General features: G+C 50.3%; 3 protein-coding genes across 3 annotated transcripts; all 3 read left to right on the top strand.

Moving 5' to 3' along the window:
- The first annotated feature begins 6 nt into the window (after positions 1–6).
- Positions 7–3,995, top strand: MAZ (MYC-associated zinc finger protein (purine-binding transcription factor)). Its single transcript, XM_006877902.1, has 4 exons — positions 7–641; positions 1,031–1,094; positions 1,373–1,544; positions 2,883–3,995. Exons 1-4 carry the CDS (start codon positions 271–273, stop codon positions 3,029–3,031), a joined length of 756 nt encoding a protein of 251 aa, XP_006877964.1. The 5' UTR covers positions 7–270; the 3' UTR covers positions 3,032–3,995.
- Positions 3,996–5,714: 1,719 nt separating this feature from the next.
- PRRT2 (proline-rich transmembrane protein 2) lies at positions 5,715–7,305 on the top strand. Its single transcript, XM_006877901.1, is given in 4 exon segments — positions 5,715–6,623; positions 6,993–7,146; positions 7,149–7,252; positions 7,255–7,305. Coding segments are annotated over 4 exon segments (1,218 nt in total).
- A 1,769-nt stretch (positions 7,306–9,074) lies between these two features.
- PAGR1 (PAXIP1 associated glutamate-rich protein 1) lies at positions 9,075–14,840 on the top strand. The gene is made up of 3 exons (XM_006877900.1): positions 9,075–9,556; positions 9,736–9,818; positions 14,641–14,840. The coding sequence occupies exons 1-3, from the start codon at positions 9,075–9,077 to the stop codon at positions 14,838–14,840; spliced, it is 765 nt and encodes a 254-aa protein (XP_006877962.1).
- The last annotated feature ends 9,323 nt before the right edge of the window (positions 14,841–24,163 follow it).

Genomic DNA, 24,163 nt, shown 5'->3' with positions numbered 1-24,163 from the left:
GCGCCCCCGCCGCCGCCCCCGCCTGTGTCGGCGCCTGCTGTCGAGGCCGCGCCTCCTGCCTCGGCCACCGCCGCCGCGGCCAGTGCCGCCGTAGCCCCCACCTCGACGGTCTCCGTGGCCCCCGTCGTGTCTGCCCTGGAGAAGAAGACAAAGAGCAAGGGGCCCTACATCTGCGCTCTGTGCGCCAAGGAGTTCAAGAACGGCTACAATCTTCGGAGGCACGAGGCCATCCATACGGGAGCCAAGGCCGGCCGGGTCCCCGCGGGTGCTATGAAGATGCCCACCATGGTGCCCCTGAGCCTCCTGAGCGTGCCCCAGCTGAGCGGAGCTGGCGGGGGTGGGGGAGAGGCTGGCACCGGCGGCGGAGCAGCCACAGTGGCCGCCGGCGGCGTGGTGACCACCACGGCCTCAGGAAAGCGCATCCGGAAAAACCACGCCTGCGAGATGTGCGGCAAGGCCTTCCGCGACGTCTACCACCTGAACCGACACAAGCTGTCGCACTCGGACGAGAAGCCCTACCAGTGCCCGGTGTGCCAGCAGCGCTTCAAGCGCAAGGACCGCATGAGCTACCACGTGCGCTCACATGACGGCGCTGTGCATAAGCCCTACAACTGCTCCCACTGTGGCAAGAGCTTCTCCCGGTGTGCACGGGGGCTGCAGCCGCCCACTAGGCCGGGAGGGAGGGACGGGCCACCGAAGTGGCCTGGCCTTGGCTGGTAGGGAGGGAGGAGACTCCTGAGGATGGGAACTGGGAGCCACTCCCAGGGAGAAAGGAGGAAAGCCTTTCCTGGTTACCAGGGAGCAGGGGGTGGTACTTAGCCTTAGGAGGTGGGTCCTTGGGTTGAAGGAAAGCTGGGAGGGGGAGAAGGCCACTTGGAAGGGAGGGGTTTCCTGCTGAGCTGGGACTCCTGGGCCTGGCCTCATGAGAAAACTCAGGGCCCTTTGCAAAGCCAGTTGGACTAAGTTGGGAAGTTTGGGGGCACTCACTCCAGGGCCTCAGCCCTAACCCCCACCCCCACATATCCCCCAGGCCGGATCACCTCAACAGTCACGTCAGACAAGTGCACTCAACAGAACGACCATTCAAATGTGAGGTAGGAAGCCCACCTCCTCCTATCCTGATTTTCATGATTTTGATCCTCATTTTAGCTGTCTGAGTTCAGCCTCTCAGATCCCCTTTTTCTCTCTCTTCTTTTTGCCTTTTCACTCCATTTTCTCATCCCTTCTTCAAGATCTACTCATCTCACTCCCATTTCCTGCAGATCAAAGACCCCCAAGGCTCTGATTCCTTTAACCTCTTGCCCCCCTTCCCCTACTCCCCCAAGCTTTAACTCTCCTGTGACATCCCCCCCACACCCCTCCCCCTCCCCAGAAATGTGAGGCAGCTTTTGCTACGAAGGATCGACTCCGAGCACACACAGTACGACACGAGGAAAAGGTGCCATGTCACGTGTGTGGCAAGATGCTGAGTTCCGCCTATATTTCGGACCACATGAAGGTGCACAGCCAGGGCCCGCACCATGTCTGTGAGCTCTGCAACAAAGGTACATGCCACAAGATGCTGGAGGACCAGGGACAAAGGGTGGGGGCAAAGCCAGAGGCCTTTTAACAGGTGTGTGGGTTAGGGTGCTGTAGCCAAGAGCTCATGGCATCAGCTAGAGCCCTTTGGATAACCAGTGAAAAAGCATTGGGGTGAGTGAGCGTTCTGAACTTCTGAGAGGGCCTGGCTGGAGGAATCACGTCACCAAAAACTCAATCTCCTGGGTGGGGGATGGGAGTGGGACACAGCTGCTTTGGGAAGGTGGGAGAAGGCCGCTCCCAAGAGTTGAAAGACAATTCAAAAATACAATCACAAATGCTTGTCTCTAGTGTTTGGGACAAACGGCGTACATTGGCAGGGTTTTAACCTTGCCCCAGTAGCAGAGAAAGCTGCTTTTGAACAGACTCTTGTATTTGCTCAGGAACTGGGCCAAAAACATGTGGGACACTGGAGGGAGGGGACACAGCCGTCACTGCTGAGGGTCAGCTCCTCAAGTGGCTAGGTATCAGAGTCCTATCACACTAGATGACATCTCTCAGCCACAGAGAATGTGCTCTGGGCACCAAGGCTGAGGAGCCGGCAATACTCAAACCAGGCCCCCTAAGCTGAGGGGGTGGGGGAGCTCTGTCCCACCAGCCCCAGCAGAATAGTTGGCCCCAGGTTACCAAGGATGTGGTGGGAGGAGGACAAGGCTATCTTGAGGAGGGTGTCCCCAGCCTAGGAGAACAGCCCTGTCTCTGGGGTCTCCGCCTGGCTGACCCCGATCCACCCCCTACCCTACCCCACCCCCACCCCCATAGGCTTCACCACAGCAGCATACCTGCGCATCCACGCGGTGAAGGACCATGGGCTCCAGGCCCCGCGGGCTGACCGCATCCTGTGCAAGCTGTGCAGCGTGCACTGCAAGACCCCTGCCCAGCTGGCCGGCCACATGCAGACCCATCTGGGGGGGGCCGCCCCCCCTGTCCTGGGAGACGCCCCCCAGCCACAGCCCACCTGCTGAGGGGGACCCCCGCACCCACCAGGCAAGGCCAGGGGCATGGCTGGGGGGGCGGGATGGGGTGTGTGGGACAAGGGGGCTCAAAGGGCCCACTAGGGGATTGCAGGAAGGAAGGCCAGGGATGCCCATCCATCCACCAGGTTAGGGATACTTCTGGGACAGGGAAGACCTTCAGGAGAACTACTCTGTCTGGGTAAGGATGCAGGCTACAGCCTCTGGGGACCAAGCAGGAAATGAGCAACGGCTGTGTCCCAGGGGAGGGAGTCTGGGAAAGTCTGGGGCAAGGAGCAAGGCTCTTGCTATTCAGATCACACTGTGATGTCCTGGTACTTCTCACTGCAGGTACTGGTGAGGTCTGTCCAATGGCGGCGGCTGCAGCAGCGGCAGCGGCAGCAGCAGCAGCAGTGGCCCCTCCCACAGCTGTGGGCTCCCTCGCTGGGGCTGAGGGAGTGCCTGTGAGCTCTCAGCCACTTCCCTCCCAGCCCTGGTGAGCTCCAAGTTGGTGGGGGGAGAGTGGAGGAAAATGCCTTGGTACCCTCTCCTCTCCCCCCCCCCCCTTCCCACCAACTCCTCACTACTTCCCCCACCAACCAAGGAGCCTCCAGAAGGAAAGGAGAAAGGCAACCTGTTTTCTTAGGGGAATTCACTAGGTTTTAACGATTTGTTTCTCCTGTTCCTTTCCCTGTCAGACCTGACCCCACACACACACTTGTCCCCTCGGTTGTGTTGAAGTCTTCTGGACAGTGGGCAGGGATGGCAGAGGACAGGAGTGACCACTGCCCTCACACCCTCTCCTCTTTGTAATCCCCTGCCCTGTCCTCCTAGGGAGTTGAGAGCCTTTCCTTAATGGTCCTTGCTCTACTTCCAGTTCCCTCCTCCCCACTGTCTGCTGCCCCTCCCTGGGGAGTTGGTCCTTTTTTTTTTTTTCCCCAGGGGGAGGGAGAAGGGAAAAGAGAGGAGTCAAAGATTCTGTCCCAGATGGAACTAGACAAGATTTGAGAAGGGGTAGAAGCAGGGAAGGCAAAGATTGTACCTTCCTAAGCAGAGTTGTTTGGGGTCAGGCCCTGAACATCACTCCTACTTGAGAATCTGTCGGGAGTGGGGGGGGGGGAGAAGTCTAGGGGAGCAAAGGAAGGAGCCATTAGGGCCAGAGGCAGAACAAGAGGTGGAATCTTAAGGGAGGCCAGGGTGAATGGGGGGATCCAGGGACTAGAGGTGCTTCCTGGGGGTGGGGGAATATAGCTACAGTGGCTCCCCCTTCCCTCTTCCACCCCAGCTCCAGCCCTGGCCTTGTTTTTTTTCATCCCTCCTCCCCACTTCAGAAGCTGTGGCCCTGGCCATGTCATCGTGTTCCTGTGTCCCCTGCATGTTCCCCACCCTCCTCTCCTCCTCCCTTTGCGCGGACCCATTACAATAAATTTTAAATAAAAGTCTGTTTCTTGACTGTTGAATGAATTACCTCATCAACACCATCACCCCTACTGTCTCCACTCCATGAGGTTTCTTCCTTGGGCTGACTTTAAGCCACAGCCTGGTCCGCCTCTGGGCTCTGGCTCCTCCCTCCGCAGAGGCTGAGGAGGTGCCAGTGACTGCAGCCCAGATTCAGGGTGGGGCAAGGCTTTAGTGACTCTGAGCAAGTTACAGGAGACTCCCAGATCTCTTGGGAATACCCAAACCACAAAGGCCCAGAATAGCCACTGGAGTTTTGAAGAGCCAACACCCCCCACCCCTCCGCCCGTGAAACCCAAACCGTTTTTTGAGTGGAAATGCACATATATATCCACACCCACTGTCTGCTGTTCAGATCATCAGCTGGACCCAGCTAAATACCTGCACACCCTTAAAAGCGATGGTGGATGCTGGAGATGCAGACCACCTGGTCTAAGCCCGCACGACTGGGAGCAGTGAAGTTGAAAATAAAAGTTGCACTTTTCTCTACCCGTTCCCCCTCATTCTTGGCATGATCTAAGCTGCCTGTTTAGTCTTCTTGCGGGGGTCCAGGCTGCCCTGCAGTCTCAGCCTGGCTTCAGGAGTTGCCTTTCCACTCCTTGTTTAGACCGGCCTCCCTCACTGGTTCTGTCACTTCTCGAAGAGCCCTCTCCCGTTTCTCTAGCACCCTGCCTCTGTAAGGACCCCTAGTGACCGTTAGCGGGAGGGGCCCAGGGCTTGGGAAAGGGGCACCCCCAGAGGCGCGCGTGGGAAGGGCAGGGAGGGGGCACGAGTGGTCCCCCGGCTGGTTGCCCTGGTAACGCGGGGCCAGGCACGCGGGGCTCCCTAGAGCCGGCAGGGAGGGGCGGGAGGCGTGCGAGGGGCGGGGGCGGTGCGAGGCAGCGGAGCGCAGAGGAGGGAACGAGCAGACGGGAGGGGAGAGGAGGGAAGACCCGCCACCTCCCTCCTTCGCTCGCTCGCTGACTCGCTCCCTCCCGGGCTGCGGCTGCTGCAACGGCGGCAGCAGCGGGAGCAGCCCAGAGGCCGGCGTCGAGGTGAGACGGGGACTGAGGGCTGAGGCTAGGAGTGGACAGGCAGACGGCAGACATCTGGCGGGCTGCACTGGAATGCGGATGCCTGGCGGGCGGGCTGGTGGTGTTGGGCGCGCCGCGCCAAGGTGGGATGGAGCGACCCACCGGGAGCGAGGGAATCCCTCAGAGAAGAGTTGCAAAGGGGTTTGGAGAAGATGCCCAGGAACCCCAGGGAGGGGCGGAGGTGTCTACAATCCCAACACGCAGTAAGAAAACCTCACCGCCTGAGCGCCCGGGCGGGCGGAGGGGAGGATGCAGCGAGAGTGGAATGTGATTGTCGGCTTGCCTGAGTTTCCCTGTATCTGCACAGCTCGTTGATTTTGAAGGGTGCTGGAGCATTTATTAGGATCTGAGTCTGGATCTTGCTGGGAAAAGACCTGTTCACAAAAGGGTTAATCTTTCCTGGACTCTACAAGCTGAATAGACTTTTGAGGGGAGTATATTGCACCCCAAAGGTAAAGGCAATCACAACTTTCCTCTTCTCTCCTGAGACTGACCCGGAGATAGCAGCCTGACCCTCTTGGGCTGGCAGTGCTGAGAACTGGAAACGTCCTCCATGCTCACACCAAGCCTGTCTCCTCCTCTTGCAGGATTTGCTGCTGTCTCTGCTGCTCCATATTCCCCATTGGGGCCCTCTCCCATCTCCCATCTCAAGATGGCAGCCAGCAGCCCTGAGGGATCTGAAATGAATGGGGTCCTGGAGGGTCCGCAGGCCCAGGGAGAACAGTGTGGACACCCTGAAGCTGGAACTGGCCCTTCCCAGGTCCCATCTGGGGTATCAGACAAGCCAGAGTCCAAGCAACCAGAGCCAGACACCAGTGGGGCCCCTGTAGACTCAGAGCCCAAGGCTCGGCTGGCTCCCGAAAGCACAGAGACCCCCGCTGGAGTCTCAGAAACAGCCCAAGCCACAGACCTCAGCTCAAGCTCAGGAGGGAAATCAAAGGCCAGTTCCAACCCAGAAGAAGCATGTCAATACTCAGCATTCAAATCAGAGGAAAGTACAAAGGCCACTGCTGACCAGGGGTCCACCAAGCTGGAGTCTGCAGAACTCCCTGAGGCAGCTTCAGAACCAGCTCCACAACAGGACCCCCAGTTAGACCCTCAGCCAGACCCCCAGCCAGGTTCCCAGCCCATACCCAAGCCAGCCCTCCAACCAGAGCCCCCAATCCAGGAGGACCCCAGCCCCACCGAGGCCCTGACAGAGAGTATGGGAGAAAAGCAGGAGAATGGAGCAGTGGTCCCCCTTCAGGCTGGTGATGGGGAAGAGGGTCCAGCCCCCCAGCCTCACATGTCACCCTCCACCAAAACTCCTCCAGCCAATGGAGCTCCACCCCGAGTGCTGCAACAGCTGGTTGAGGAGGACAGAATGGGAAGGTCTCACAGTGGGCACCCAGGATCTCCCCGAGGTAGCTTAAGCCGCCACCCCAGCTCCCAGCTAGGGGGACCTGGGGTGGAGGGGGGTGAAGGCACCCAGAAACCTCGGGACTACATCATCCTCGCCATCCTGTCCTGCTTCTGCCCCATGTGGCCTGTCAACATCGTGGCCTTCGCTTATGCTGTCATGGTGAGCCCTGTGGGACCCTGACCTGCTATGGTTTCCAGTTTCCTATCAGCATTGGGACAGAGCCCAGGAGTGGCCTGGCTTTCCCTCTCCTTTCTGCATGGATCCCACCTCCCCAATGACCCCACCTTTGCTTGCCTCTCCCAGGACCTCACCCTGTGGCAACCACTCCCCTACCCCTTTGGTTGGGAGGGATGTTTGACATGCCCCTGCTAACCAGTGCACTCTAACCCCTGCCTTCCCAATCCTCTGTCCTTCCTTCATCTCTGCTCCTGGGGCTGATCTGTCTCCACTGGACGACTGACTTTTTCACCTGATCTCGGCTTGGCGGGCTTCTCCTGACCTGGACTTTGGTCCCCACCCTCACCCCAGTCCCGGAACAGCCTGCAGCAGGGGGATGTGGATGGGGCCCAGCGTTTGGGCCGCGTGGCCAAGCTCTTAAGCATCGTGGCGCTGGTGGGGGGGGTCCTCATCATCATAGCATCCTGCGTCATCAATTTAGGCGGTGAGTGGGGGTCTGGGACAGGCTGGGAGGAATGGAAGGGTTGGCATGGGAAGCTTTACTAACCCCTGCCCCTGCTCTCTCCTGTCTGTCCCCCCTACTTCTCCTTTGTCTCTCTTTGTCTCTACCCACCCTCCAATGTCTGTCTGTCCCTCCTTCTCCTCTCCCACAGTGTATAAGTGAGGGACTCTGCCCTGCATTCCAAGACTTTTCTTCCTGTTGGGAGCTGGCTTGGGCCCATCCTTCCTCTGGGGGTGGGGGAAGCCCAATCGATGGCCCTGGCCCCCACCCATAGGGACCAAGGGAGCCTGAGCAGCCTTGTTTACAGCTTCTTTCCTGCTCCTGCATCCTGCCAGGCTCCTCTCCATAGGCCTCCCTTCTCCCTGCACTGTTTCTAACCTCCCTGGTACTTCGGCCTGCATCCCCTCTAGCCTCTTGGCCTCCCCATCCCCGCACTTCTGAAACCTCCCTGCACTTTTCTCAATCTCCTTGAACATCTCACAAACTCTGCACTCTCTCAGCCTCCTCCCAGCATCTCTCCCAGCTTTCCTATGCTTCAGCTAGTGCCCAGGCCTCCTCCTCCCCCAACCTGATTTTCATTGTCTTGGCATCTTCCCCAGCCCTTTCTTTCTTCTCTCATTTTGTCATAGTCCTCTCTCTCCACATCTCTACCTCCTTCATCTTCCTACCTCCCCATCTCCTCTCAGCATCTTCCCTTCCACCCTCTTGCCACTGTTTATTCTGCAAAACCTCCAGCACTTTGGTCAGGCTGGGGGGGTATCTGGAGAGGGCTCCCTAGCCTGGCCCAGGGGCTCTGACTGTTCTCTGCTGGGACCAACCAGTCCCAGATGCCCCGAGGGCACCTCGAGGGTCACAGAGTTCACGACCTGTCTGGGGGCATGTGCAGGGTGGCAAGTATGACTTTCCAGCTAACTCTGGGGAGAGGAGAGGGGTACGGGAATTGACTCGCCCCACCTGGGCTTTTTATCTCTCAGTCAGTGTGCTTCTTTCTAAAGACGTCGGGACACAGGTCATTCACGTCTTTGTAATGAAATAATCTAAAAAATAGGACCAAAGCGCCCATCCACACTGAGCGAGAGAAAGAGGGACGGGAAACGCTATAATTTATTTTTTAAGAGAACGAGGGAGGTTAGCTGCACGTAAAGGCGATTGCCCCCAGGAGAGGCGGGGACCGAACAACGCTAAAACGCGATTTGGAGTTAGCGGGGGTTTTTGAGTTTTGTTTTTTGAAGTGGTGGTGGTAGAGGGGGACGACTAGAATTCCTAATACATATATATCAAACTGACTCCCCCTTTTTGTATGCCGGATGCTGCATGGGTCTGAAACACCAATAAACGGAGACTGCATGAGACTTCTTAAGCCTCAGTTGGTTTTTGCGTTAGTCCACTACCCCGCAAGCGGTACTGCCTTGCTTCTGGCAGAGCCGACTGAGTGATGTGCGCATGCGTTACCCCGATGGCCATCTTTACTGTGGGCCGAAGCCTTTAATACCTAACTACCCTCTTCTGCGCATGTGCAGGCCTGCCCTGACTCGACTTCCAAGTAGTTGTGCGTAGAGCGGAGCTTCCCGCGCCATTTGTGCGCCTGCGTACTTAGACCCTTCGCAGCTGGGGAGGAGGGTTTTAGTTCCAGGTGTATCTCGCGGCCGAGGTGGCGCGTCCCCGAACTGCAAGGTCTGAGGACAGGGCCCCCTGTTCAGGTGTGGGGAGGGGTGGTGTCAAGGCGAGAAGAGTGGGCCTGCCCCTCTTCTTGTCCTCACCGGCAAGAAAAGTGGTTTCTACCAGTCTCGGGGAAGAGCGAATATGTTGGGAGGGGGGCGGGGCACTGCAATGGGTGCCTGATTGGAAAGACATTTCCTACCCTGGGAGCCCAACCCCAGCTTGGTACCCCTGTATCTCCTGTCATTGCAAGACCCCGTCCCTAGTGGCCTATGTCCCTTACTCGGGGACATGGAGACCCTGCGGCCACCACGGCGGCGCCTCTGCCTGAAGAAGGGGAAGTGACCTCCGGCCTCCAGGCTCTGGCCGTGGAGGACTCCGGAGGTCCCCCTACTTCGGTCAGTAAGGCCAACGAAGAGAGGGAAGGCGAGCGGGAGGAAGCCCAGCGAGAGGGACCCAGGGCCCAGGAGACACCGGAAGAAGCCCCCAGCACTGTGGGGGAAGAGCCGGCCGACGGAGAATCCGAGGACTGGGGTGTGCCCTGCAGCGATGAGGAGCTGGAGCCGCCGGCCAGGGGACAGTCCTGGATGCCCCCGCCCTCTGAGATCCAGCGGCTGTATGAACTGCTGGCTGCCCACGGGACCCTGGAGCTTCAGGCAGAGATTCTGCCCCGCCGGCCGCCCACACCCGAGGCTCAGAGTGAAGAGGAGAGATCCGATGAGGAGCCTGAACCCAAAGAGGAGGAAGAGGAAAAGTGAGGACACACCCTTACACCTTGACCCTGGGGCTACTCCTTTGATGCCAGGAGGGAGATAGGGAAGGAAAACAGGGGGAACCCAGGGCCCTGAAACGGAGAGGAAGAGCAGGCAGGCTGGGTGGTGGTTTGGTGGAGAAGGGCATCCTCACTGTCCGTTTGCTGTCTACCTGTCTCAGACCTCACATGCCAACGGAATTTGACTTTGATGATGAGCCAATGACACCAAAGGATTCCCTGATTGACCGGCGACGCACTCCAGGTACAGACAAGAGGGAAAGTTGAGGGAGGTGAAGGGTCTCTGCTTACTCAAACAATGACTCCCTACAAGAGACCTTGGCTAGGTGGCTTGCTTCTCAGACGGCTTCTAGCTACATGAGAACATTTGTCCAGTAGCACATCCTTCAGGTTTACATTGACAGCCTCTTTTCCTGTATAGACCCTCTCAGATAATTCCGTCATGTTTCTCTTCCCTTTTGTCTCCATAGTCTCAGAATTTCAGATTTTCTTGACCATCCGGTATTATCTAGATCTATCCTTGGGGTACTGTGTAGATCTCCTCATGTGACCCAGTGTCTCACCCCACATGTGAGACTTGGCCAGCATCTCAAACTCCCCTCACTCTTCATCTCTGAACGTTGGCCGTCTTATCCAAACCAAAACTAAGTGGGGACATTGCCTCTTTTCACCCCAAGTAGAGGCTAACTTTTCTCTCACAACCCACCTACCTTGAGGCCTAGAGATGGAATTCATGCTGTCCTTGTTCATTGTGGTCACTTACAAAGCATTCGCCTCCTCTTAAAATTCTCAACTCTTTTTGAATTTCATATGAAAAAGTAACAAGCCCATCTCTCCATCTTGCTATCATCTCACCAGCCCTCCAGCCTTGCCAGTTTCAGCTTCTTAAATATTCCTTTCTTCTTCTGTGCTGACATAGTTAACCTGAAATGTCAGGTCGGTCCACCTAATCCCCTAGTCTCTCGCTTCAATTTCCAATAACTTTTCCCCTCCATCCTTAGCCACTACCTACTTTGTGGAGTACAGTTCTGTCCTGACACATGGGGTCACCATGACAGCACCTAGTTTGGTGCTGTGGTCAGGGTCTCAATCTGGCCATCACCTAACATTATTCTACCCCTGAAATCACGATTTTAAACGTCCCACTTCCAGGCTCCCACCTGTATCCTTACAGCATATGCTATAATCTTATGCTTGTGCTCTAGATGTGCTGACCAGTTGACCTTCACCACCATCCAAGGGCTGGCTTCAGAATCTCACTCCCTTACAACCATTCTGATCTCCCTCACCTTTCTCTTTGCTCTTTGCAGTTTCTTTATTACACCTGTTTTCCTGTTTAAATCTAGCTCTCTACTTTACTACTAGGGGAAAAAACACAAATGTGCTAACTGATCTCCTTTTTTATTGTTAACTACAGACTGTCAATGAACCCTATTATATTTTCTGACGTGGAATATTTATATGTTCCCTTCCTGAGATTATAATTTGCTCCTTTTCTTCAGATTTACTGTGTATTTTCTGTTCCTCCCTTCCCTCCCCGCAGCTATTAACCTCCTTTGCACGTAATTGGTAACTGTGATAGCAAAGCAAGTTAAGACAGATGTTGTTAGGTTTCTTAGCTGCTGTCAGGTTGATTCCAACTCATAGAAACCCTATGGACAACGAAACGGGACACTGCCCATTCTTGTGTCATCCTCACAGCTGTGGTTCTGTTTGAGCCCATTGTTTCAGCCACCATTCAATCCTTCTCACTGAAAGGTCTTCCTCTATTTCACTGACTCCACTTTACAAAGCATGTTGTCCTTTTCCAGGGACTGATACTTCCTGACAACGTGTCCAGAGTACGAGAGACAGTGTCACAATTCTCATTTCTAAGGCTCATTCTGGCTGTACTTCTTCCGAGACAGATTTGTGCGTTCTTCTGACAGTCCATGGTACTTTCAATATTCTTCACCAACATCATAATTCAGATGCATTGGTTTTTCTGTGGGCTTTCTTATTCACAGTACAACTTTCACATTCCATGTCTTGGGTCAGGTGCACCTTAGTATTAGTCATTAAAGTGACATTTTGCCCTTCAACACTTTAAAGAGGACTTTTGCAACAAATTTACAACTGCAGTACATCATTTAATTTCTTGATTGCTCCTGCCATGAGCATTGATTGTGGAACCAAGTAAAAGGAAGTGTTTGACAACTTTAATCTTTTCTCCATTTATCATGATGTTATTTATTGGTCCAGTGGTGAGGATTTTGTCTTCTTTACATTGAAGAGCTAGTCATACTAAAAACTAGTCTTTCATCTTAATCAGTAAGTATTTCAACTCCCCATCCAGCAAGCAAGGCTATATTATCTGCATATCACAGATTGTTAATGAGTCTTTCTCTAATCCTGATGCCACTTTCTTCATCTAATCCAGTTTCCTATGTTATTTGTTTAGCATACAGATTGAATAGCTGTGGTGAAAGATTACATACAACCCTAACCTTCCTGGATTTAAAACATTCAGTATCCCCTTGTTCTATTCAAACAAATGTCTCTTGGTCTATATACAATTTCTTCATCAGCACAAATAAACATTTTGGAATTGCTGTTATTCACACCGTTATCCTCAGATTGCCATGATGCATACAATCTACAATCGAAAGCCTTTGCTTCAATAAAGCACAAGTAAACTTCTTTCTGGTATTCTCTGCTTTTAGCCAAGATCCACATGACATCAGCAATTCCTCTTCTGAATCCAGCTTGAATTTTTGGCAGCTCCCTGTTGAAGTACTGCTGCAACCATTTTTAAATTATTTTCAGCAAAATTTTACTTGCATAAAATACTAATTACATTGTTGAATGCTTTCCATTGAGTAACCTCTCTTTGGAATTGGCACAGATAAGGATCTCTTCCAGTTGGTTGGCCACGTAGCTGTCTTCCAAACTTCTTGATATAGGCGAATAACTACCTCCAGTGCTGTATCAGTTTGTTGAAACATTTCACTTTGTATTTTGTCAATTCCTGGAGTCTTGTTTTTCACCAGTGCCTTTAGTGCCATCAATTCTTGACCATATGCTACCACTTGAAATGGTTGAACATCAGCCAATTGTTGGTACAGTAACTCTGTTTTCCTTTCATCTTCTTTTGATGCTTTATGCATCGTTCAGTATTTTTCCCATAGAATTTTTCAATATTGCAGTCTGAGACTTGAAAATTTTCCTTAGTTCTTTCAGCTTGAGAAATGCTGAGCATACTTCCTTAATTGTAGGCTCCCAGATCTGCCAGCCTCTTTACACCGGCCATATTCAAATACCTGTCCTAGTGCCGTGGATGAAGGCCAACACACTCACTCCCCCACCCACCTACCTGGGTTCTGAATCCTGTCCTTACCCTCCTACATCAGTGGATTGTTTCAGTCTTCTGGACTATTCATGATTGTATGAGGGACTTCAAAAAATTCATGGAAAAACTGAATTAAAAGAGAACGGAATTTTTTCTAAAACCTTTGGAAACCCTTTTTACAGGAATTTGTTCCAATTGCAGCAGTCGTCCCCTATTTTCTCCCCTTCACAGACAGATTTCTCAGAAGCTGCTTATATTCTTTGTCTCTTTTGCTTTCAGCTACTTCACACCAGCTTTGAACCCCACTCCATTAAAATTGCCTCATTGCAGAGTTACCAGAAACCCACAGAATTGTCCAAGCCAGTGGTCTTTCCTTCTGTCCTCATCTTACTCAATCACTCAGATTCTTGAAATACTTTTATTCTTTTTACTTGCAGGCCCTCCTGCCCACAGTCCTCTCCTTCCTCACTGACTGTTCCTTCTTGGTCTTCCCGGGTTTCTTTCTCTCTGCTTCATCTCTTCCTTGATGACTGAGAGCCGATTCTGGGACCTGATGGCCTGGCCACCAATCCCGGCTCCATCACTTGCCAGTTATGAGCCTTTGGCCGAGTCATTGACACGCTAAAGGGCTTAGAAAAGTACCTGATGTATGAGCACAAAGGATATTGGTTAAATAAACCGCTCAGAGAAGTTTGATTTTTTTTAAGATGGCTGTTCCCAGGGCTGAGTCTTCTGTCTGTATTATCTTCCAGGCCATCTTCTGCAGACCAGTGGATTTAGACATCATTTAAATCTTCTAACTCTCCCCTGAACTCCAGACTCAAAGATCTGGCACGTCAAAACCTACCCCCTGCCTTCTTCCAGCATCAGTTACCAGCAAAACCACACCCACTGCTGTTGAGCCCATTCTGGTTCACAGTGACCCCATTGTTGGTGTTAAGTGCTCTACAGAGTAAGACTCCTTAGGGTTTCCAAGGCAGTTATCTTGAAGGAAGCTGATCTTTCTTTCAGTGCTTAACTGTGCCACTACACTTTCTTCATCCAAGCTACCATTATCTCTTTGCAGGATGCTGCATAGCTCCTAGCTGGTCTTTCGGCCTCCAGTCTCAGTAACCAGTCTGATACTTTAAAATACAAACCATATCACTTTTCTGCTTCAGAGGCTTTCATGCCACTTAGAGTAAGGAGCTCTGGTAGCGTAGTGGCTACAAATTGGGCTGCAAACAGCAAGGTCAGCAGTTCGAGACTACCAGCTGTTCCGCAGGAGAAAGATGAGGCGTTCTACTCCCGTAAAGATTTACAGCCTCGGAAACCCTGTACAGGGTTGCTATGAGTCGGAACCGACTCCACGGCACACAGCCACCACCACCACCACCAGAGTAAGAAATCCAGACCCATTAGCATGGCCTGTGAGGCCCTTTGCTGTTCTCCTACCTTCCCCTACCCTCCAGCACTCTCCTCTGCTCCTGCCCGGGGCTCTCTCCTCTGCCTGGGATGCTCTTCCCTGATCTTCACATTACTGGTGCCTTGTCAAAATTCAGGTGCACCACCATCACCCTCTTAAAGAGGCCTTCCCTGCTCACCCCAGTCAAGGCCCAACCCCAAACTTCAGAGACCTGGAAATCCATATTTTTAACAAGCTCCCCAAATGATTGGTAAGATGCCAGATGCCTGCAGGTCAGGTGCATGCACGCGGTCCCAGCCCCTCCACATGTCTCACCCTTCCCTCTATATACAGGAAGCTCAGCCCGGAGCCAGAAGCGGGAGGCCCGCCTGGACAAGGTCCTCTCTGACATGAAGAGGCACAAGAAGCTGGAGGAGCAGATCCTTCGAACAGGCAGGGACCTCTTCAGCCTGGACTCAGAGGACCCCAGCCCCTCCAGCCCTCCACTGCGATCCTCAGCGAGCAGTCTCTTCCCACGGCAGCGGAAATACTGACAGAGCTGCCGTTCCTGCTTCTGCTAGGGCCTGGGCCCTGCTTCCCTAGCCTGGGACAGCCACAAATGGGAACTTGGGCAGAAGTTCAGGACAGAGTCCGTGAGGAAAGTGTTTTTATGTTTTTTATGTTTCCTGTGTGTTTGTTTCCTGTTGAACATCTATCTGGAGATCTGACCTGAATTTCCTGTCTAAATAAAAGATGCAACGTTCTCTTCTCTTAAGAAAAGGGACTGTGACTTGAGCTTGCGCTCTTGGTCCTCCTGAGGTCGGGGTGTGGAGAGGCAGATTTCTCTTCACTCACATTGGGAAATTTTAAAGCCAGATAGGCCAGAAGTGAACTCAGCAAGTGCCCAGTCTCGTCCCAGCGCTGCCAGCTTGGCTTTGAGGCAGAAATTCCTGAGCTCTAAATGAGCTGCCCTGAATTCTGCTGCAGCAGAAACAGCCCAGGCTAGAAAAGGAGCGCCAGCTGCAAGGACCCTTTAAATGCTCAGCTCCCAATCCTAGGCCATCCCCCCTCGTGACCCCTGCACACTACCGAATGTTGAGTTTCAATCAGGACTTTGATAGGTGAATGTTCTCTTTGGCTTGATTTCCAGGGGTCTGTGGGTTTAGTAAGCAAAGCCTTTTTTCCCTCTTGGAACGAGGGTACAAGGTTAAGCCAAAAGTCATTAGTTTTGTTCGAGTTCCTTCCTACGTGCACAGGTCTATCCCAAACAAAATCTGTTTAAACGTCTCTTTGCAATCTGGATGGCTGTAGACAAGTTCTCTCAGTATTAACAATTGTCTTAGTTGTTGTCTTGTTTGTAACATCCGACTCATAGCAACTCTGTATAGTGTATCCAAGGAGCAGCTGATGCATTTGAACTGCCAACCTTGTGTTCCCAGTCCAGTGCTAATCCTACAGCACCCCACCAGGAGTCTTGTCAAGTATTGTTGAGTTAGTTCCAAATCATAGTGACCCTGCATAGGATTTCCATGGAGCAGCTGGTGAATTTGAACTGCCAACCTTGTGGTTCAAACTGGCTTTGAGGTTGAGTGCTTATCCTACGTTGCCACACCAGGACTCCAGGAGTCTTGGTGGTGGTGGTTATGTGCCTGCCGTGGCGTCAGTTCCAACTCATGGCGACCCAGCATAGGGTTTCCGAGGCTGTAAATCTATGGGAGCAGAAAACCTCATCTTTTTCCTGCAGAACCTCTGGTAGTTTCAAGCTGCTGGCCTTAAGATGAGCAGCCTGATTCATAACCACTACACTACCAGAGCTCTTTAGGGTGCCCTTTAAAAAGGTATAATCCAACTGACTTCTGAGGGGATCCACTGGGCCAGTTAAATTTAAGGCAGTGAGATCAGCTCAGATTATGGTAAGTGTTTGGGGGATTCCCAAGGGGTAAATCTTGATAGATATTCTTGAAGGACACAGAAGATCATGGGGGCTCCTTAGGAAGAAATTTTATGAAAACTGAAAATTGCATTGGTGAGAAAAAGGCCAAGACCATAGTGTAGAATTTTTTCCATTGTGACAATGCTCCTGCTTATTCTTGGGAGAATTTCATTTTCATTTGGAAACCTTTCCCCATCCACCTAGAACCCTTTAGACATTTTGTTCCCAAAATTCAGCATTTAACAGGAATGCAATTTGAATCCCTCAAGGATGCCAAACCTGCTGTTTTGATGTAGTCTAAATGCACAGTGCAGAGAGGAACCCACTGCATTCAATCAATTCCAACCCCTAGCGACCCTGCACAGGGTTTCCAAGGCTGCACAGCTTTATGGGAGCAGAAAGCCTCCTCTTTCTTCCAGGGAATGACTGATGGACTTGAATTGCTGACCTTCTAGTTAGCAGTCCAGTGCTTAGATGCAAACACTGTTTTCAGAAGTGTAGAGATCTAGATGGAGGATATGTTGAGAAACAATGGTGGTGGTGGTTATGTGCCGTGGAGTCCGTTCCGACCCATAGTGACCCTGTACAGGATTTCTGAGGCTGTAAGCCTTATCTTTCTCCTGCAGAACAGCTGGTAGTTTTGAACTGCTGACCTTGCAGTTCACAGCCCGATTCGTAACCGCTACACTACCAGAGGTTCACGTTATGATGTTTGTGTTTAATAAAAGGTTCTATGATTTTGTAGCAGTCCTTTTTGACCTGCCCTCGTAGGCCTTGACTCACTGCTTTGACATTGATTCCAACTCACAGTATTGCTAAAAAAGAGGAAGTCCATTTGGACTTGCCAGCCCATGAGTTCTGAGCTGGCACTTGAGTGGAAGCACTTGATGTGAGCACAGGCTGAGGCAGAGAGCCTTTGTATTTACCACTCCCTGCCTGAGTGTAGCCCTGAGTTCTGAAGAAAAGGCTGGCTATCACCTGGGGTGGTTCTCCTATCTGCCTGTTTCACCACCCTGGGCACACAGGGCTCTGGCCTGGCCTGAACTGGGGCTGTTTAGGCAAGGCAGCTCTCTAGAGCCATGAGCAGGTAGGATAGCCACTTTGAGTGGAGGGCCCCAAGGTAATTCTGGGTGCTTGGACCTCATTGGGTGCTGCTCCTCCTGGGTTTGAGGGAACAGGATCTGGGCATTGGCCCAGATTGCAGGAAGGTCTCACTTTTGGCCCTATTGCCTCAGGCATACCCATTCCAACCCAGGTCCTCAAGTCTTTGTTCTAGAGCCTAGTTGATATTTCTGCTTGATAAACTAAACAGCCTCCTGCTTTGTGTACTGTTACAGTATTCAGGGTAGAATTTGCATTCCACCCCCACCTCTTGGTAACTGTGATTCTGCTTGGGCAAGTTCCTGGATTTCTAGGCTCTGGTAAGAATTAAGGTGCCCTGATGGTGCAGTGGGAATAAGCTTTGGGCTGCTAACGGTGGTGGTTAGAACCCACTAAGCATTCAGCATGGGTAGGATAAGGCAATCTGCTAAAATGGAAAGATCTGGAGTCTCAGAAATCCTATGGGACAGCTCTACTCTGTTCTATAGGGTCTCCATGGCAGTGGGTTTGGTTTTCTTGGTTTTGTGGGGAATGGATGATTTTATTAAAGGCACTGGTGTGGTGCTGTAGGATAAACACTGGACTGCTAACTATAAAGTATGTGGTTCCAACCCACCAGCCACTTCTCAGAAACCCTATGCAGGGTTGTAATGAGTCAGAACTGACAGGCACAGATTAATTTCTTAGTAAGTGGTAGCTGTGTGGCGCTGTAGGATAAGGCACTAGACTGCAAGGTCTGTGGTTCAAACTCACCAGTCACTCCTCAGAAACCCTATACAGGGTCACTATGGGTCAGAACCAGCTCGATGGCACTTAACAACAAACCACAAATACAATATTCAGAGTCTGTTGGGTCTGGGATGATACCTAGGAATCAGCATGAACAGGATTAACAATCTCAGCCAAGCACTGTGACTGGGTGAACTTGGAAACAGTGACCTCAGGTCCTGAAACCTGGTTCCTGGGTCATTTCTAATCTGGGAGCCCTCTGACTGTAACAATGGCACTAGTTACTGGCATCTAGACAGTGTGCTGAGCAAAGTTCTGGCTGGCAGATATGCCTACCTCATCCCTTGTAAAGATCTCCAAGTTGCTCCCTCTAAGCACAAGGTAGTCCAGTTAGGTTCAAGCTCATAGATTTTTAAATTAAAAAATGCTTCTAAAATTTGGCTGCTACAAACAGTGATTTACATACATGCAGCATCTTCTGAGAATTTCTACTAACTGTCCTCTAGAGCAGATGCCACGGTTTCCCTAAACTGAGAGGCTGCCTGGTGAAAATAGCTTTACTGCAGTCATATGACTCACATTCTTTAAACAAAGAATGCTTGACTTCAAAATCAGTGAAGGAAAATACCATAGAAGCTGAACCAGTTTACCCTGAATTCCATGTGCCTTTTCTACTCACTCAGGATTAGACAGCAGGAGATATAGTTGATAATGAGATGGTAACAGGGCTGGGTCAGCAGCCTCACCTCTAACATCGTGCCTGTCTGGACCAAGGGCCCAAAGGCTGGGACAAGGGGGCTTCTTGGCACCGAGTTGCACCAACACCTGGTATGAGAGAGGGGGCTGGAGGCGAATGAATGAAATGCCCTGTGCATACATAGCCAGAACTCTTCCTGTTTCCCTTCTCACTGCTCCCAGAGCCTCTTTGTTGTAGAAGCAGCCTCTGTTCTCTGTTCTCGAATACCTTCAACCCCAGGAGACCTGGATTCCCACTCCACAGTTAAGCTGCTATCCAAGGTCTTAAGGGCAGTGAAAACCCGGCCAGATTCATATTGTCCACATTGGTTCTCAACCACAGCCACATACTGGAATCAGCAGAAAAGCTTTTAAAATTAACTCTGGAACCCCACCTCAGACAAATTATATGACAAGCACCAGAGATGGGTAGCTTTAAAGGGCCTCCTGATGGCTTTAATGTGCAGCCAGGGTTGAGAGCTGCTACATTAGAATAGAGCCCAAATCATTGAGGATCTCGTTAAAATGTGGATTGGTTTTGTAGCTCTAGGGTGAGGCTCAAGAATCTGCATTTAGAACAGGCGGACGTCCAACCAGACTGAGTAGCAAGGCATTCACTTTGGTATTTGTGATTCAAGATTCACTCTTTCTGTCTTGGAATTGACCTTGCAGACCTCTGTGTAGTGACTTGTGATACATTCTTTCATTCATTATTGACTTATGTTGTAACGTAGATTTACTTTCTGAGTCAAGAGGCTGGTGTGTTAACTGAAAGTAGGGCTGGAGGTGTGTGGGTGTGTGTGTGTCTTTGGGGAATTGGGGGTAAGCCCAAGGGCTGGGCAACACCTTCGAAATGTTAACAAAATTATGATTGTCATCTTTTAAAGGCATTGGTATGTTGGAAGTAAAATAATCTAAATGTACACAGTGGTATCTGGTAAACCACAAAAGTCTCAATTTGAATCAGGAAAATGCATGTCAAATGGTTTGCCCGGATCCCCTGAGACGTCTCTGTTGGGCCATTTCCATGAAAGGAAAGGGTGGCAAGGGTAAGAAGGCAAAACCTGTTCTGGATAAAGTTGGCAGGTGGTCTAGGCATCTTGGTCAAATAGGTAGTGAGGGAGGGGAGACAGGGTCCTGGTACATCAATGTACCTTGAAACGAACAAGGCCAGCCCAACCATGATAGATAAGTGATTGACTCTCAGCTGAGTCACCAAGCTGGGTGAGGCTCTCAACCCCCTGACTGGGTCCAGCTGGGGTGGCAGATGGTGGGGAGGCCTCAGCCATGGGGGATGGGGAATCAGCCAACCAGGAGACAATGGAGGCTGTTCCCAGAGTCTGTTCCTAGTCCTTAGTGGCCTTCTAGAATTCAGAGCTTTCCTATGGAGCCTCACAGAACCTAGTCTGTGCCTCTGCCTACAGCCCTGGCCCTTCCTCTTCTCCATCTGCTTTCCTGGCCAGGATTCCACCCCTGCAGAGAACCTGGCAAAGGAGAGATGGAGAAGGCTCCACTTAGCTGTCCAGTGGCCCTGATTTGCTGTTCTTCTAGCCCCACAGCAAGGGGGACACTGACTTGCCACCTCCCGGACCAGCAGACGAGTGAGGGTTAAGGCTGAGATGCCAGGGACATAGAGAGCCTCTGGTGTGGTCACATCCCTGAACTGCATAGGAAATCTGGGCCTCAGGTGTTGCTGCCTGACTAGCAGGAAAAGCCTGAGCCAGGCTCTAATATGAATTCTCTGAATCCTTGCAACTCTAAGGTAAATGCTATTATCCATTTCCATTTTACAGATGAGAAAACTGAGGTACAGCGAGCTCAACAGACTTGTCTAAGATAACATAGCAAATAAATGTTAGACCCAAGCAGTCCCAATCCCTATGGATTTTTGAGAGTAACCCTTCCAGGACAAGGCCCACATTGGGAATGACTTTGGGGAGTGGGAACAAAGCTGAGCACCATGGGAAAATAGAGATGAAGGAAAAAGAAGGGCGGGATTAAAGTGGGACCAGTTCAGAGAGCCAGAAGATTTTTTAACATTACTCAAAAACAACAGTAGAGGGAGCTCTGAGGCTAGAAATGCCATCCTCCTCCTACAAATTCAGGGTAACTAACTTCACATAAAAATGAGCTACAGAAAAGTATCAGTCTGTGAAGCCGAGCCCCAAACAAAGTTGCAAAATGAAAGAATGCGAGGCAGAATAATATCCCTGTGGTATGGAAAGTGTGGCCGGAAAGCAGATCAAAACTGTAACCTCTTTCAAAATGAAGTAAAGACATTTGGAAACATACACAAAACCTACTGCCATCCAGTTAAATCTGATTCATAGCAACCTTATCTATATGGGAGCAGAAAAACCTCCTTTTGAGCCGAGGTCATTGGAACCATCAAGGGAGAAGAGCGGAGTGCAAGACCCTACCCAGAGAAACAGTGACGCCAGAGATGGATGCAGAGACGATGACGTGGAGGGATGGAGCGGCTGGGGACTTTAGACCCAGAGAGGGAGAGGGGCTGTGTGCTGACGACCGGGGGGCAGGCTTTTAGTGTATACCCTTTGGTTGGTTGATGATGCATGGAGGGGATTGTAACCATGGCAATGAAAGGATATAGGATAGGATGAATGTAAAGCTAATGTTCTCCCATGTAAACTATCACATAATTCACAATAAAACATTTAAAAAGAAAAACAAAAAAGAGAAAAACCTCCTTTGTTCTGCAGAGTGCTGGTGGATTTGAACTGCTGACCCTATGGTTAAGCAACAACACAAGGTATGAAAAAGACAAATTGGAATTGTAAGCCTTGTCTGTCAGTTTGTTGTACTGATGGCTTACAGGTTGCTGTTACACTGGAAGTTATACCACCAATGGTTCAAATACCAACAGGGTCACCATGGTGGACAGGTTTCAGCGGAAGCTTCCAGACTAAGACAGACAAAGAAGAAGAAGATGTGGCCCACTTGTGAAAAGTTGGCCACTGAAAACTTTATGAATAGCAGTGATACACTAACACAGTGCCAGAAAACTAGTCCCTCAAGTTGGAAGGCACTCAAAATACAACTGGGGGAGAGATACTGCCTCAAAGTAGTAGTAGTTGTTGTTGTGAAGTGCCATCGAGTTGGTTCTGACCCATAGCGACCCTGAATAGGGTTTCCAAGGAGCAGTTGGTGAGCTTGAACCACCAACCTTGCAGTTCAAATGGCTTTGCAGTCTGATGCATTAGCCCACAGCGCCACACCAGGATTCATCAAATCACTTCTGACTCATAGCAACCCTATGCACAATAGAACAAAACACTGCCCTGGCCTGAGTCAAACTCACAATTGTTATGTGTGAGCCCCTGTACCAATCCATCTTATTGGTGGTCTTCCTCTTTTTTGTTGACCCTTCACTTTACCTAGCATGATGTCCTTCTCCAGGGACTGGTCCCTTCTGATAACATGTCTAAAGTATGAGAGATGAAGTCTCGCCATATGGCTTCTAAGGAGCATTCTGACTGTACTTCTTCCAAAGTTCCCTTTGCTCTTATGACAGTCCGTGGTACTTTCAGTATTCTTCTCCAACAACGTAACTCAGATGCATCATTTCTTCTATGGTCTTCCTTATTCATTGCCCAAATTTCCCATAAATATGAGGCTGTTGAAAATACCACTGATCATTGTTGGTAAGTACCATTGAGTTGGTTCCTACTCTTAAACCCTGCATAGGGTTTACCAAGGAGTGACTGGTGGGATTGAACCAGAGACATTTCGGTTCAAACCAACCTTGTGGTCCGGTACTTTATACCACAGTGCCACACCAGGACTCCACTGATGATTAAAGAGATGAAAATCAAAACAACAGTGAAATACCCATCATACCTCAACATTGATAACAAAGCTCAAAATAACAGAAAACAACAAATTCTGGCAGGAGGGGTGGAGAGACTGGGACCCTCCTACATTGCTGGTAGAACTGTTAAATGGTGCAGCCACAGTGGGAAAGGGTATGAAGCTTCTCCAAAAGATTGGAAATAGAAATACATTTGTTGTTGTTTATTCCTGGTGTGTGTGATGCGGCGATCAGGGAGGAGTTTTACCTCTTTCCCACTAAACAGGAGACAACATGATGTCCATGCAACCCAGCCACAACCACACTCTCTGCAGCTCCACCCACTGGGCAAGAGCCAGTACCAGCTCCTATGCCACCTGATCAACAACAGACAGCAGTTAGCATGAGCCAAACCCACCCTAAACTGAGGTACACCAATAGCAAGCTGACAATGGTGTACACACTTTCATTCTGTACACCCACAGGAGACAGTTGGTGAGAGTCTAAGAACACATCAGCATACAGTCATCAATTAAATAAAAATACAAACACACCACAATGTCCCAGAAACAACAATTTTAGCTCACACAAAGAAACCAGAGAGAATGGTGCAAACAACTGACCAAGATGCAGATCCAAGAAACATTTCTGAGGAAGAAAAAGTAAGGGAACTTACTGATGAAGAATTCAAAAGAAATGATATTTAAGTACTTAACAAAAGATTGGCAGAAAAATTGAAGAAAGTAAGGAAAACTCAGAAAAACTTTAGAAGAATACAGGAAAAAACAGACAAAATAAATGCAAATTTTGAAACAATACAAAACCTGCAATTGGAAATCCAGAAGATTAATACTAAGATTTCAGAAATGTACATACACTACATTAAAAGGGCAAAGGAGTAGATTCAAAGCAATGAAAGCTCAAATTAGTGAGCTTGAAGATAAATCTCTCAATACTAGTAAGCTAGAATCCTGGTGTGGCACCGTAGGATAAGCACTTGGACCTCAAAGTCAGTTTGAATCACAAGGACACAGTTCAAAATCACTAGCCGCTCCTCGGAAACCCTGTACAACAGGGTTGTTATGAGTCAGAACTGACTCAATGGCATTTAGCAGCAACAGCAACATGAAGAACTGTACTCCAACAAATTTGAAGACATAGACAAAATGGGCAAATTTCTAGAAAAACACAATTTACCAAAACTAGAAAATTTCAAAGATCAGCTCAAGAAGATAAAAGTCAAATATTACAACAAAATGTGCAAAGATCTGGAATCAGAAAACCAAAAAGGAAGAACACGCTCAACATTTCTTAAGCTGGGGGAACTGAAGGAAAAATTCAAGCCTCGAGTTTCGTTATTGAAAGATTCTCTGGGCAAATGATGCAGAAAGCATCAAGAGAAGATGGAAGGAATACAGTGTCACTGTACCAAAAGGAAATGGTTAATGTTCAACTGTTTCAAGAGGTAGCATATGACCAAGAGCCAATGATACTGAAGGAGAAAGTCCAAGGTGCATTGAAGTAATTGGCGAAGAACAAGGCACCAGGAATTGATGGAATAAAAATTGAAA

This window comes from Chrysochloris asiatica, unplaced genomic scaffold, assembly GCF_000296735.1.
Source record: "Chrysochloris asiatica unplaced genomic scaffold, ChrAsi1.0 scaffold00666, whole genome shotgun sequence".
NCBI classification, from domain to species: domain Eukaryota; kingdom Metazoa; phylum Chordata; class Mammalia; order Afrosoricida; family Chrysochloridae; genus Chrysochloris; species Chrysochloris asiatica.
This window is presented reverse-complemented; position numbering and strand designations above follow the sequence as displayed.